Here is a 14876-nt window from a genome sequence, read left to right as displayed (position 1 = left end):
TGTTTATATATTTTATACTTATATCAAACTTTTGATTTATTCGCATATAATACCAGCATATTTATTTTCCTTATATATGTCGTCCTCTATTGGCATAGGGGGACAGATCTTGTTTTGTTCACCACGGTATCCCTGGTACATGGTAGGTGTTTCATAAAATTTGTTGAATGAATGAACTATGAACTGTTTTTATGATATGTCCTAGTGTAGAGAAGTGATACTTTAAAAAAAATAGGTGTTTACAAAATCTTGGGGACTGAAAAAGACAAAAAGGACTACTGAGTTATGGAACAATATTTGAATGAGAAATCTCTCCCTTCCCACCTAAAAGCTGTTCTATATCCTATATAATAAAAGGTTAATATGTAAACTGACCAAATGGTGGAATGACCAGTTGCTGTGATGCGCACTGACCATCAGGGGGCAGACGCTCAATGCAGGAGCTGTCCCCTGGTGGGAAACTGGGCTCATGGCTGGTGAGCGCAGCTGCGGCAGCACTAAGGATGTCCAACCACCGGCTTAGGCCCGCTCCCCATAGGCCTAAGTTGTCAGTAGGACATCCCCCAAGGGCTTTCTGACTGCGAGAGGGCGCAGGCTAGGCTGAGGGACCACCCCCCCACCAAGTGCATGATTCTCGTGCACTGGGCTTCTAGTAGTTAAATAAACAACGTACATTCAAAAAAATGGAAACAAAAACAAATTTAAATTCTTAATTTCTTGGGGGGAAATGACTCTAGCTCTAACCTTATTTTCCTGAGCAAAGGGATCCTTCTGACTTGTAACAGATAGGTGCGTGCACGCGCGCGCGCGCGCGCACACACACACACACACATACACAGAATCATATATATCACATATACATATATAGATAGCAATCATATATTTATTCAAATAAATACAAATCCTCAAATTTTACCTGTGGATTTTCCAGTATTCGTTTAACACCATCAACAAGATGAGAGAGAAACTTGGCCCTCTCTGCATTGTTAAACAGGGATCTTCTAACGGAGGCGATCTGTACTAAGCAAGATAATACCTAAAAACAGGGCACAACCCAAACACAGCTCATATTAAAAAGATTGTCCAGCTATTTTCATGATCTTTTCCACTCCTATAATATTCTTCTTTACATATGCCTCTAATTCTGTTCTTTCAACCCCTGCTACAATTATAATATAGAAAGATCAAAGAGGATACAGCTTACGATATCTAAAACAACTTTATTAAAAGAAAAAAAAGAGCATTACATCCAATCTGATCATAACAACTACTTAAATTCACACTATGGAAATTCCTAAACTTAGGCATATTCTCTGACCACCCCAATGGCTTCCTTCATTCTTGTTAACATACATATTTAAGGCTTGAAAACACCAGGCAATTCATAGTTTAAATAAAGTTTTAGATTTTGTTTTTTCTGTTTTATTAAGACCTTTTGGCTAATCAGGCTTTGTATGTAGTGCTACAATGAAATATCTGGGCCATGAAAAAACCAGCGTTTATGCTGAAAGCATTTTACCCTTTCCCTACTGTGCGAGGTATTTATACTCTCTGCCCAACCAGATCTATTTTCTACCCTTCACCACCCTGCTGTTCCCTGGGAGGCTGACCTCTGTGACTAACAGCAGCCCAGCTCCCTTGCCCTCTTGCTTCTAGTTGGCTTCAACCATTGGAAAGTACCAGCAAGGAGATCAGGGCAGGAGGAAAGAAGTGCCACCTCCTGCTGGCCCACGGTTGGCAGTCTCTACCTCTGCTGTACAGCCTTGCCCTAGGCCACAGCTTCAGCTTCTCCTGAGCTCCTACCTTGCCCCTTGAAGCTTCCCACAACTGCTCACCCCAGGGGGTACAGTCATCACCTCTTGTTAGATTCCCTTCATTTGGCCCACACCTTTATAAACAGTCTTTTCATTAATTACCCTTATTGAGTATATTACCTTTTCCTAACTTGATACAAACAACACTGATTTCATATTTCGCTAAAGCAAAGAAAGGTCTACATTAATTTGGAAAAGTACAATGACCAGGAAAGTAGTCCACTGTAGAAACACTACACCAAATACCCATTACTATGCTGTGTCTTCTTTATGTTTTGCACAATGGTATTTTACCCCAACCATCTGAAATACCAGGCCAACATCTTTTAGGACTTGAATGAGTTCTGTGATTTGAGGAGTTTATTGCTTTAAAGGAGAAATGCATCATTCCCAAAAGCTTTCAAATGCTATTTAGAAATAAGTATGCAAATTTGCCTTCTTATTACAGCTTCCATTTATCACTTATGTTTGAGGGATTTTTAAAACTTCTCAGTCAGGACAACCTTCAGCTTGACAATTTGAGGTAAAAAGTAAAGATGAGACCAAAAGAGCTTGACATCTGCAGCAATTTGTCATTAAACAGGAATAATTTTAAAATAATTAAGACTTTATTGCAAGAACTTTCAAGCTATAAGTTTGACCTTGGCTAGATAACGAACCCTAGTATTTCCATGCGTTAGTTCTATGATTTTGTACAACAAAGTGAACATAAGGCTCATTCACCATTGCTATTTTCCAGAAATAGGTTTGCTTTAGAAACTGACTCACCAGAGGTGAAAATGTAGGAGGGATGGAATGATACAGGTCAAAAAACAGCTGCAGAGTTGAAGAATCTAAGAATGCTGAAAGAAAGACACAAAAGCACTTCACTGAGCATGTCTGCACACTGCCACTGGCTGAGTGCTGGCACTACGTTTTGGAGCATATCTTCCAGCTTTCTTCACTTACACGCTGCTTATGTCCTTTGAAAGTGATAAGCTAATAAGGGCCTTTTGTTTTCCTTTTTAAGGTGTAGTTTTTAGCTCTTCTGAGAAATAGATTCATTCTTCTGATTCTCAGAAACTTAAGACAATAGGACTCTGTTCATAGCAAGAATTTTTATCCTTAGGAACATACAAACATAAGCACATGTTCTCTTGCTTGATTTTGTTTTTAAAGCTAGACATTACCTCAAATGAATAACCTAATGGAAGTCTCTAGGTGGTTAATGTAAGAAGGTCAAAGTCACACTTGTCAGTAATTAAGAGTTCTTCCAGGCTGGGCGATCCATAAGGTCTCCAAGAACCTTCCCTCACTTTATAGAGACAGATGCTGAAATGATAAATGCTCTTGTACAATAAACAGGGACGCCAGGGGTCCTGTAGACCATCCTACAGATACTGCGCAGAGCTGAGCAGCAGCCTGTTTCAGGTGGGGCGATGCTCTTACCTGATCTCCAGCTGGTGGGAATCTGTACTGTGCACAGGTCATCTGAGGACTCATCAGTAGATGTGCCGATGAAATCAAAGTTTAGGCAGTTATGAGTGAGTTTGAGCAGTTGCATGAGCAAACCATGTTGACTTTCATCATTCAAGTTTAGATTCTTTCCAGAAGCCTGTAAAAATTACCATAATGAGCCCCAAGCAACCACTCCTCTTCCAAGCTTGCTACTAGACTCACAAGCAGGCTGTTGAGCCAGAAAGGGAGGACTACATTTCAACACAGAAAAGTGATGTTTCCCTTGCCACAAGATGCTGCACTTCTATTACCTTAATGCCACGATGAAAACCCTAGCTCCTCATTACTATTACAACACATTTACCATAAAACATGAAGCCGGTATTTAAAGAAATCCCCCCTTTGACACTTATTCTTTCCATGTAGACATGGTGGCCACAGGGAGTCCTGAAGCAATATGTGTGGTTACTTCATTTGCATGTGAAATTCTAGCTATGTCTAGGCAGGGCTAGAATTAAATTCTGGGAGGGAGTTCTAGTAAGTTTTATATCCTGTCCTACCTTCCTTCCTCTTTTTAATATTACTATCATCAGAATCAACAAAAATCTTTCAAACCAAACCTAAAACAAATCACCACTTAATTTTATTTATTCACTGGCAGTTTACCTGCCTGTATGTAGCTCAATACTGGTCCATAGCTCCTGGGATTCTCATGTTCAAAGTTCATACCAGCTATGAACTCGGTGAGAGCTGGCTAATTGTTTTTATTTTTTAATATATTTTTATTGATTTCAGAGAGGAAGGGAAAGGGAGAGAGACAGAAGCAACAATGATGAGAGAATCATTGATCGGCTGCCTCCTGCATGCCACACACTGGGGATCGAGCCTGCAATACAGGAATGTGCCCTGATTGGGAATTGAACCATGACCTCCTGGTTCACAGGTCCATGCTCAACCACTGAGCCACACCGGCAGGAAGCTAGTTGTTTTTGATAGTATCAGTGAGGAGGATTCAAACCTTAGTTTTCACAAAAGCTTTTCCCCTCTAGGGGTACAACAGTTTTTTCTGGGCAGCTCACCCAACCTGAGGACTGTCTGGGAATTCCGAGATAAGCGGGAAATTGAGGAAAAAGATGGACATCATTAAGTGGAATGACAAAGAATCCAAACTTGTTTCAAACTAAAACTTGGCCCTAGCCAGTTTGGCTCAGTGGATAGAGCATCAGCCTGCAGATCAAAGGGTCCCGGGTTCAATTCCGGTTAATGGCACGCACCTCAGTTGCAGGCTCCTCCCCGGCTCGGGCCCTGGTTAGGGCTCGTGCAGGAAGCAACTAACCGATGTGTTTCTCTCACACTGATGTTTCTCTCTGTCTTTCCCTCTCTCTTCCATTCTCCCTAAAAATCAATCCTCGGGTGAGGATTAACAATAACAACAAATAATAATAAAACTAAAACTGGATATACTGGAAAATGAGAATTAGAACAAAAAACCCCCAAGTCCCCCAAATGAACAAAGAGCCAGAGACTAATCCCATTTATCTTTCTATAGGGACAAAGCAGCCAAACATTGTTATAAATGTGTAGAACATGTAAGTTAACATTTCTTAGTTCAACTCTATCAATAAATGAATGGAAACACCAACTATTTTATTTTAAAACAGGTAATTTCCTTATGTGATACTGTCTACCCCTTCAGGTTATGAAATCTAAATGGATGTTAAAATTCCAAAATCTGCTTTTCCTTACAGATGTTGCTTGTTTATTGGCTGCTTTTAGCTCAGCAGGGGACAGGGAGTCAGAGTTTTAGTGTGCTAACAATGTTGTCTGCGTCTGCTCTCAGAGCACTATAGTTAACATGCCTTTGCTCCACACAGGAAAATTTTATGTGGGTATAAAAAGAACAAACAACAGAATCTCAAACTTTGTGGTAAACTTGATTCCTTGAAGATAGGAGCATAGGATAACATTCTCTCACTGCTCTTCCGTAGGGAATCATCATCCTTTCTCCAACACCAGTGCTCAGGCTGGCAAGTTTCTTCAGCATCTTGGAGAGGGGTATTATGTGAGAGGTGTTGATGGTGATTAAAGAGATGCATAAATACTATGGGGTCACTCATCTGTCACCCTTTCAAAATAAACAGGGAAGCAGGATCCAGCCTACCATCTCACCTGTTTTAGTAAATTGCAGGAAAGTGTGAAGATGTCAAATAATGATGAATCTCGGAAAGAAGAGGCAATTTTTCTGTGCTTGGTTAAAGGATGGGTGGTGTCTGCCTGTGCAGAAAAATAAACAATGCAGGTTTTAGAATTAAATGGAAAGAAATTTTTTTTCCATGCAGACTTCAAATAAAGTAGAAAGATTTCCAATAAAAGCAACATAAATACAAAATACATTTTAAACACTTAAATTACTATAAAATCATATAAAGTGAGAGGATGCAAAGGACAATAAGCTGCTAACAGCCAGAATATCATGTCTCCAAGGTTTACAGAGGGAAGACAGAAGGAGGAATGAATATCTCCATTGCAAAGTTTTAATTTCCGCTACACCTAGGTAAAATTTAACAAATTTTTGGCAGATACTGCTAAAAATTATTATTATGTTGCCCTGTGGTTTAGTTTCAAAAACACATAGTAGCATGGCTTGGGTTTTGGTAAACAATCCACTGGGCTGAAGTTACTGCAGAATTTCCAAAAACAGTCATTAACCAGCAGCCATGGACTTCAGATGAATGACAAAAGCCTGCAAATACTTTCCTCCTTCTCTAACCTATTTGTTTCTACGTGGAGTCCAGACCCCAGGAGTGAACACTTTAATTAAATGGTTGTATTGTTCACTTATTCCTCTTTTTCGTCTTTTCAGCCACATTTTAAAGGTTTTTGTGGTTAAGGATTAAATCTTTTACTTCTTTAGTATGTCCTCTATTCCTGCCACTGCTCAATAAGTAGGTGGTACTCAATAAGAGGAATAAAAAAATGTTAAGGTTGTCAGGGCATTTTTTCCACCAGAAAGCTTAAATCTTTCTATGCACTGACCAATTCATCCAAGAGGAAGCTCATTTTGCTTTTGGGACATTAAAGAATAATGAGGCAAGATTTCTGACAGACAGCCAAGTTATGGGCCCTCCTGATTTTATTTCTAAGCTCAGATAGGAATGGTAACAGAAATACACTTTCTGATTTGAATCTGACAACTCCCTAACTAAAAAGCCCCACAGCAAATTAAGTTATATAGAGGTTCAAAATATTCCTCATTTCCAGCTTCAATGTCACTGTGTTAGCATAAGTGTCCTAGATAAATAAGCTACTGCTGGATTATACATCCTATAACACATATAATCTATTATGCTGATCCTAATACCAAGAATAATTACATTAAGTATGTTACACATTTCTATTGTTTTCTTAAGAAAGACAAGTAAAATTTAAGTGTTTTTTATACCAACACTGATGTATTTTGTGAGGCCAAGCTTCACAAGGAGAGAACATGAATCCCACAATCTTTGCACTTAGTTAATGCTCGCTTTCCGACTACAAAGGTAACAGTAGTTAAACAAGTAGTTAGCCCTAGCTGGTTTGGCTCAGTGGATGGAGTGTTGGCCTGCGGACTGAAGGGTCCCGCGTTCGATTCTGCTCAAGGGCACATGCCCAGGTTGTGGGCTCAGTCCCCAGTGGGGGGCGTGCAGAAGGCAGCCGATCAATGATATTCTCTTTCATCATTGACGTTTCTATCTCTCTCCCTTCCTCTCTGAAATCAATAAAAATATATTTTTTAAAAAAGTTATTAAAGCACAGTCTTTGGAATAAGACTGTGGATTTGAATTCAGATACTGTTGCCTGCTAACTGTGACACCGTAGACCAGCGGTTCTCAACCTGTGGGTCGCGACCCCTTTGGCGGTCAAACGGCCCTTTCACAGAGGTTGCCTAAGACCATCATGCATATCAGATATTTACATTACGATTCATAACAGTAGCAACATTACAGTTATGAAGAAGCAACGAAAATAATTTTATGGTTGGGTCACAACATGAGGAACTGTATTTAAAGGGCCAGAAGGTTGAGAACCACTGCCTTAGACAACTTATTTAGCCTCAGTTTCCTTTTCTAGAAAATGGGATAACCACAGTACCTTTCTAGGACTATTGTGAGAATGAAATAAGTTAATACAAGTAAAGTGCTCAGAATAGCGCCTATCACACAGTAAAATCACTCAAAGGTATAAGCTATTATTTTGATAATTATCGACCACAATGAGGATTGTATGTGACGGAGAACACGTACAGCCTCCAGATTTTAATAGGCTAAGCAAGTGTATTTATAATAGTAACAATACAGTTAAAACTCTCATGGGTTAATAAAAATGTCTGTACAATTATGAGCAACAGCAAAAGTGATGCCAATGTAATTATTAGCTGACAACTGAAGGGTGAGATATTATAACTAATATTAATACTGGCCTGTTTAGTAATTATAAATTTTAGCTGGATACAAAAGTAAATGACTGAAAAAATAACAGCCAGAGCAAAAGAAAGCCACTGGTGTTTCCTCTGTAGTGATCTGTATCATCAACGACTATTTAAAACGTTTGTTATTTAGTAGAATGTTTTATGCATTCTGAAAAGATTGCCAGCAAAATCTTTAATAATCGGACGTGGTAACTTATTTTTAAATGATTATAAACATGTATTAATGTATGCAGCAGAAGGGGCACACAAATGATGCTGGTTCCACTTTTGTGATTCCTTTTTTAAAACTCATTCTTTTTCATTAATAAATAAACTATTTCAAAAAATAAAAAAATAATATAAATAAATAAATAAATAAACTATTTCATTAAGCTTTTGACTTAGGACCATTGCTCGTATCTCTAATAGTGAACATTAATACCAGTGAGGAAAGCTGAGATGGGGTAAAATATTCTGGAGATAGAAGGGGACCACGACAAGAAGAGCAAGGTAGGTTGTACTTACAGAGGAAAACCCAATGCAATTATTTTGTTTCAAAAGGGCATTAATCACTTACCGCGAAAGCACACAACTGCCAAAACGATCATCCCACACAGAGCAGAAAACACCAATACTAAGAAAAATATGGCACTTACTTCAATGAGGAAGGCTGTAGCACTTACTTGATTAATTTCATTGGTTAGCTGAGATAAAATTGTGACGCCAATGATGCAGTATTCAACACTATCCTGGTTTAAAAAAAAAAAAAGAGTTGGTGTGTGCAGTTTGATTTCAGCACTGGAAATGCAGTCACACTTTGGAAATGACAGAATCATGGGTTGCTATTAACACTGCCTAGACAAGGTAGCAAGGAACTGTAGTTCAAAACTGCTGCTTTGCAGGACATAAAACCTAACTGCCATAAGAAAGACTGCTGAATCTGACTTCATCAAAATTGAAACCTTTCATAATTTAAAAATAACCGTAAGCATTATACCACGCTCATTATAAAGAGAGAAAGTGGCAAAACACACAAGATAAATTACAGCCGAACCGGTTTGGCTCAGTGGATAGAGCGTTGGCCTGCGGACTCAAGGTCCCGGGTTCGATTCTGGTCAAGGGCATGTACCCTGGTTGCAGGCACGTCCCCAGTGGGGGGGCAGGCACGTCCCCAGTGGGGGGCGTGCAGGAGGCAGCTGATCGATCTTCTCATCAGTGTTTCTAACTCTCTATCCCTCTCCCTTCTTCTCTGTAAAAAAATCAATAAAATATATATATATATATAAAAAAAGATAAATTACAAATGAATGTGTAACAATTTTCAAAGAAACTGTATACAACAAGAAAAAGGCAAAGAAACCGACTTAAAAATGTACATAAGATATAAGCAGGAAGTTCATAGAAAAACAAAAATTAAGTAGTAAATTAACCTATGAGAAATTGTTCTGTCCTATTCATAACTCAAATGCTGAGATACCAATTCTTTTTACCTATTAAATTGGAAAAATACAACAGCTGAGCTCTCAGGGTGGAGGCACAGGGAAATAGGCACCTTCTAATTGTTGGAGGAAGAAACTATTTTGGGGGGCGATTTGGAAATATCTTTAAAAGCCAAAATACACATATCCGTTTGCTTGAATAATTCCAATAATCCCTATACACTTATTCAAAGTATGACAAGATAGATATATATGTAAATTGATCTACCTACCTACCTATTTGGATAGTCATTGAAGTGTTTATTTAACAGTCAAATATAGAAGCAAACTTAATGCCTACCCCTAAGAGATCAGTTAATTAAAGTATGGTATTTTAGATCAGAATAGTATGTAGGCATTAGAAAGAATGAAGGAGGGTTTGTTTGTGCTGATGTAAACATACAAAGCCAAGACACATTAAGGGTAAAAAAGACACAGACAAGAACATATCAAATAATTCTATTTTGTGTACTTTCTAGAGAGTAGAACTGTATATAAGTAAGTATATGCATGTTGCTTCTCCCATTCTTATTACATTAAATATATACATCATACCTGTAAAAACCTTGTGACATCTGTGATTGCATTTCTGAAGACATAGTCATCCTTCTGACAGTCAAACCAGCCCAGCTTTGTGATTCTGGCATACAACTGAATAAGTGCTTGTGTCACGAAAGTAGCCAACTTTGGCCGAGTGGCAAGGTAGTTGAGCACATAGTTCCCTATAACGTAACACATGACATAAGGCTTTGTCAGGGAAGGGCATACATCTTTAAATGTACTAAATGTCCAAGAAATGGCAAAATTATGCGATTGACTCTAAACTCCCTTACTTCTTCACGCTACTGAGAAATGGGACTTTGAGTGTAAGATGACTAGGCTTTCTAATTGAGAATGTTATACCTGTCACAATGAGGAACCCGAAGTATGGCAGCCTTGAATCTACTCCTAGATGGTTAAATCACACAGTCTGCACAGAATTCAAAATCCTTAACAATGTTTTTCTTAGTTATTAGTGGCAGTAAAGACTGAATTAAAGCCAAACCGGTTTGGCTCAGTGGATAGAGCGTCGGCCTGCGGACTCAAGGGTCCCGGGTTCGATTCCAGTCAAGGGCATGTACCCTGGTTGCGGGCACATCCCCAGTGGGGGGCGTGCAGGAGGCAGCTGATCGATCTCTCTCATCGATGTTTCTAAATCTCTATCCCTCTCCCTTCTTCTCTGTAAAAAATCAATAAAATATAAAAATAAAAAAAAAGACTGAATTAAAGAAACCTTCTGACAACAAAAGGGGTTACTTAGGCTTATTTAGAAGTAATTATTCTGGGCCTTCTTCACTTTCATAAGCTCAAAATTCTGGGGGTGGGGGGAAACCTAGATTCCAGATATTCTGTATGCTTAGCAATTTCAGGACATTATCAAACAAGCAATATAAATTTAACTATTACCACCAGCACGTTACTAAGCAAACTAATTTCTTTAAGAGAGAATAGACAATTCTTTACTTACGAATATCTATTCGTTGCTCCAATGGTAGAGGGTTGTTTGTGCGTGATACAAGCTTTGTAAGGCATGTAGCTGCCAGTAACTGGGAGTACGATGACTGTGAAAAGAGGGGGGTGGAGGGAAACGTCGAATTAGATTTTATTGAGTTAGTCAGTCATAAGATTTTTTCATTTGGAGATATGTGCTCAGATTCAAGAAAAAATTGTTTTGCTATATTAAATCTTCTAGATTTTAGAGCGTCTATCATTCTAAGAAAAAGAGGCCAATATAGCATGTGCTCAATTTGGCTGATTTCAGTCAGGAACAAGGGGCAAGATCAAGTAAATGGCCTGATCAAACTGAATCCAGTATTTCCATTACTTCAAGGGGGCACATGGGAGAAGGGGTCTTTTCAGAAAGGTACTAAGGTTTTCAGAAGACAAATCTCTTTTCATTTAAACCAAGAACTCTCCTTCCATCAACAGCCTTGTTAAAGTGATGTCTCAAAAAGTGTCACCTCAAAAATATTCCCAAAGTCACCTCAAGATATTTATTTAGTATGGTAGAAAGAAAGAAAGAAATGAGGAAAGAAAGAAAGAAAGAAAGGAAGAAAGAAAGAAAGAAAAGCAAGTAAAAGGCCTGATCAAACTGAATCCACTATCTCCAATACTCCAATATCCACATTATACTGTACAGTTAACCCCCAAATTACTAGTATGTCTTTTCACCAGCACAGCTATCAATCAGCTACAGCTTTGGAGAATATATGCTAGTTTTAAAGTAAATTCATTACAATTATTTATGAGAAAGAGAAATTATGGCCACAGAAATGGAGTAGCATTATCATATTCTCAAGTGTGGATTTTAATGAATTTTAACCTTATACAGAATCAGAATTATCTATCTGATCATAATGTGCAAGAAGGAGCCATGTGCGAATTCCTCCATGTGACTGTATTACATAACGTCATAAACAGAGACAGACCCAGAACCATTAAAATAATTTAATCAAGGATCAAGGAAAATTGTCTATAAAACTAAAAGTCCTTAAGACAGTAGGCTATCTACAGGCATTATATTATACCACCAGTTATAAAAAAAATTTAAGCTTAAGAAAAAAATCTATAAAAGTGACTTTGACATGTGACTTTTATTCAACACCCCTGAACATGTTTTAAACTGATTACAGTGGGTGTGTCAAATCACTAATAATGTAAGAGAGGCTACTGTAACATGGTGTATAACTATACACTACAAAACACGCAAACGGTCTCTACACATAATTCCAATAAATCTGTTAAGTCACTAAGAAGTCAATATAGATTAACAGGGAAGAATCCACTATGATGAAGTGTTTTTAGTATTGCAGAGTTCCTGTTCTACTGCAGCCTGCTCACTGTCAGTAGGAGCGTCTCCAGTTAGCATAGTGTCAGAGAGGGAGTCAAGTGGAAAAGCTAGTTGTGCATCTTCCACAGCACAAATCTAAGTGGGTCAATCCTAAGATCAAGTGACTGAAAGGAAGTATATAAAACAATACATATGAAAACAGAACAGAGCACCATGCAATCTCTGACCATGACTCTGTAACCTTCAGATACTTGCAAAAAGAGTTAGCTTCTCCAACTACTGAAGGATAATTTTTAGACTGTAATTTGTTCTGTTTACTGAATAATACTGTAACACTGCTAATGAAAATGTAAAAATGGAGTCACCCAGAATTCTACCCTCTCAACAAATTAGTTTCTTTCGTTCTTTTCACATTTCCTTCCAGTCTTAAGTATAGTACTGGCTGCTAAGTCTGGTTGGGATTCTGACTCTCTCAATGCCCTTTCATGATGGTTGGATTTTTACCTTTCCTCAAACCCCCTTCTTGCCAAAAATATTTATCAAACTATGTCTCATTAAAAGTATTATTTTGATCACTGCACTGCTATTTTTAGCTGGAAGAGGTTCTAATTCCATTTTTAAAACTGTAACTTCCAATAATTTTCATTGTCAAGACCATTTCCCCTATATTTCTAAGGCAAGAAGCAGCAGCTATAGCACAGAGGAGGAAAACAAACTGGGGAACTTGTAAGGTGACATGGACTCTGTGGATAAGAAGTCATTTATATACAGCCCTTTCTTCTTTGCAAGGAGGTAGTACTTAAGAGTAAAAAACAGAAAAGGAGTCCCAGGAACTAGACAACATAAAAAATGACAGGACAAAATATATATGTTCGGTATGTTCAATGAAATTTTACTGAAAAGGCTATATGGCCTTCCTTCTTCTTCTTCTTTTTTTTTTTTGGCTAATCTGGCAGGTATGGTGCTTTTTAAAAGTAAAATTAAGGAGGCAAAGGCACCTAGAAGAATCCCAATCCACCCCTAAACAAGAATGTATTTTCTTAAACATGTTATCCTTTAGGATTTTTCAAATCTTACGTACACTTCCTCTTTCGAGGAGTAGCTGGCACTTGCTCAGGCAATCGGGGCTGTTGGTGAATTCAACCAAGGCTTTCTCTGCCTGGAGCCGAGTGGTTGTATCTGTGGTTTCATACAGCTGTTTGCACAGATTCTCTAACTGGGCCAGGCTCTGGAAAAGATCATCAAGAAAGAAATCAGTACAGCCTACTATATAAACAAGAAACCATACTTGAAATTACTGGACAAAAAGAAATAATCAATGAAGAGAGACTTGCTTCTCAACTCTGAGGAGAAGCCAGGTGACCTTTATCTAATAATATATAATATATAATATATAATATATAAATATATATACACACACACACACACATACATATATATATATAATTTATAGCTCTTTATTTGATGCTTTAGAAGACAAAATGATAGAATGCCTAATCAATCTATATATTTTTTTCAGTTACTGTTAAAAATCAATCACAAATGATACCTTTTTTCCTTGAAAATACCCATTCTCCTAAGCTTTACCCAAAAGCTTTCAAATAAAAATTTAGTATTTGCCAAAATTATGAATACTAGAGTCACTGCTGTAAAATGAGGCACATAAACACATACTATAAATGTCACATATATCTTTACATAGTTTTACATATTTTCCCTTTGCCAAGTAGTTATTAGCTTACAGTTATGTGCATGCATACAGATACCAACCGCTCTAAGAAAACTTCAGAATGTATGTACATACGCACCTTCCTCCCTGGGTCCCTCATGGCTAAAGTTCCGCAGCCAGGAGTCTTTTCTGCTGTACTTTAAACTCCTGCTTCGGTTCCAAATTTAAATGGCAGGGTCAAAATAAATTCAACCCTCGCATATGCTCACACAGAGATAAGACAAGGGGAACGCCCCCAAATAAACCCTTCTCTCCAAATCTTGAACCAGTTCCAAACAAGCAGGAAGGGGATGGGCGTGTGCTTTGGTCAAACCCCAGAGGGAAACAAATCTACTTCCACTTAATTCGGTGTTAAAAAGCAGAGGAAAGAACTAGTAAGAGTTGACTTAATATCACCCTGCCCTAACTAGAGAGGAGGCAAAAACATCTGTTAGTGTTTAAAGGAATGGTTTGGACTTTAAAAAGGAATCTATGCCTATTTTCTACAGTAGCAAGCACGATGTGGTTTAAACAGTTCGAAGAATCTCACTACTAGAATTGACAATTCTGATAAGAAAAAAAATATTTTAACAAACCAACCTGGGTGAATAGCCTAAAATAATATTGCACAGCCACAGTCTGCCCGAGACTTATTACCACGTTATTTCACTAGGCTGTGACTATAAATCAGTTTTCCCACTAAGCAGGAAAGCTCTCAGGGCAGGATACCTATTTTACTCAACATGATTAATAAATTTCAAACATTAACCTAAAGAAAACCAGAAAGACAAATACTGACACTCCAAGATCACCAGTTTCACGTCAGAGAGTCCCCCGACCCCTAAGAACACAGCAAAACAATAAAACAAACCAATCACCCGTCACAACATCTCGGCTCTGACTAGGCCTGTGTTTAATTGGTTCCTCTCTGACTTACACTTAATACCTTCTTCAATTCAGAAGCACAGAGAAAACTGTGCTTGCAAAGATCTCAAGGAATAAAGCTCTGTAAGTAGTATCTGGATTTTTTTCACAAAGCTTATAAACACAAAGAATTAATTACAAATATTCCATAAAACACATATGAAAGGCAGTGATCTGCTTGCCAATATTGGTCCAAGACCCTACCGACAAATCAGTTTAATTATAAATTCCCACATCT

At 38.0% G+C, this 14876-nt stretch overlaps 1 protein-coding gene across 3 annotated transcripts in view; it reads right to left on the bottom strand.

Annotated features, from left to right (window-relative positions):
* Positions 1–13916, bottom strand: part of XPO7 (exportin 7) — a 39331-nt gene extending 25415 nt beyond the window's left edge. For 2 of the 3 annotated variants that reach the window (XM_070416543.1, XM_070416546.1), the window contains exons 1-9: positions 13815–13916; positions 13088–13234; positions 10684–10777; positions 9732–9898; positions 8355–8447; positions 5421–5525; positions 3243–3408; positions 2583–2656; positions 917–1036 (exon numbers count right to left, since the gene is read on the bottom strand). In XM_070416543.1, the coding sequence (XP_070272644.1) occupies positions 917–1036; positions 2583–2656; positions 3243–3408; positions 5421–5525; positions 8355–8447; positions 9732–9898; positions 10684–10777; positions 13088–13234; positions 13815–13835 (987 nt within the window). In that variant the 5' untranslated portion in view covers positions 13836–13916. The remainder of the gene's footprint in view (positions 1–916; positions 1037–2582; positions 2657–3242; positions 3409–5420; positions 5526–8354; positions 8448–9731; positions 9899–10683; positions 10778–13087; positions 13235–13814) is intronic. The other variant, XM_070416544.1, reaches the window with a different exon arrangement.
* Between the last annotated feature and the right edge of the window lie 960 nt (positions 13917–14876).

The sequence above is a fragment of the Myotis yumanensis genome, unplaced genomic scaffold, assembly GCF_028538775.1.
Source record: "Myotis yumanensis isolate MYYU_CA2020_CCGP unplaced genomic scaffold, mMyoYum1.0.hap1 SCAF_5, whole genome shotgun sequence".
NCBI lineage: Eukaryota > Metazoa > Chordata > Mammalia > Chiroptera > Vespertilionidae > Myotis > Myotis yumanensis.
Note: the sequence above shows the minus strand (reverse complement) of the source record. Positions and strands in the feature narration are given on the sequence as shown.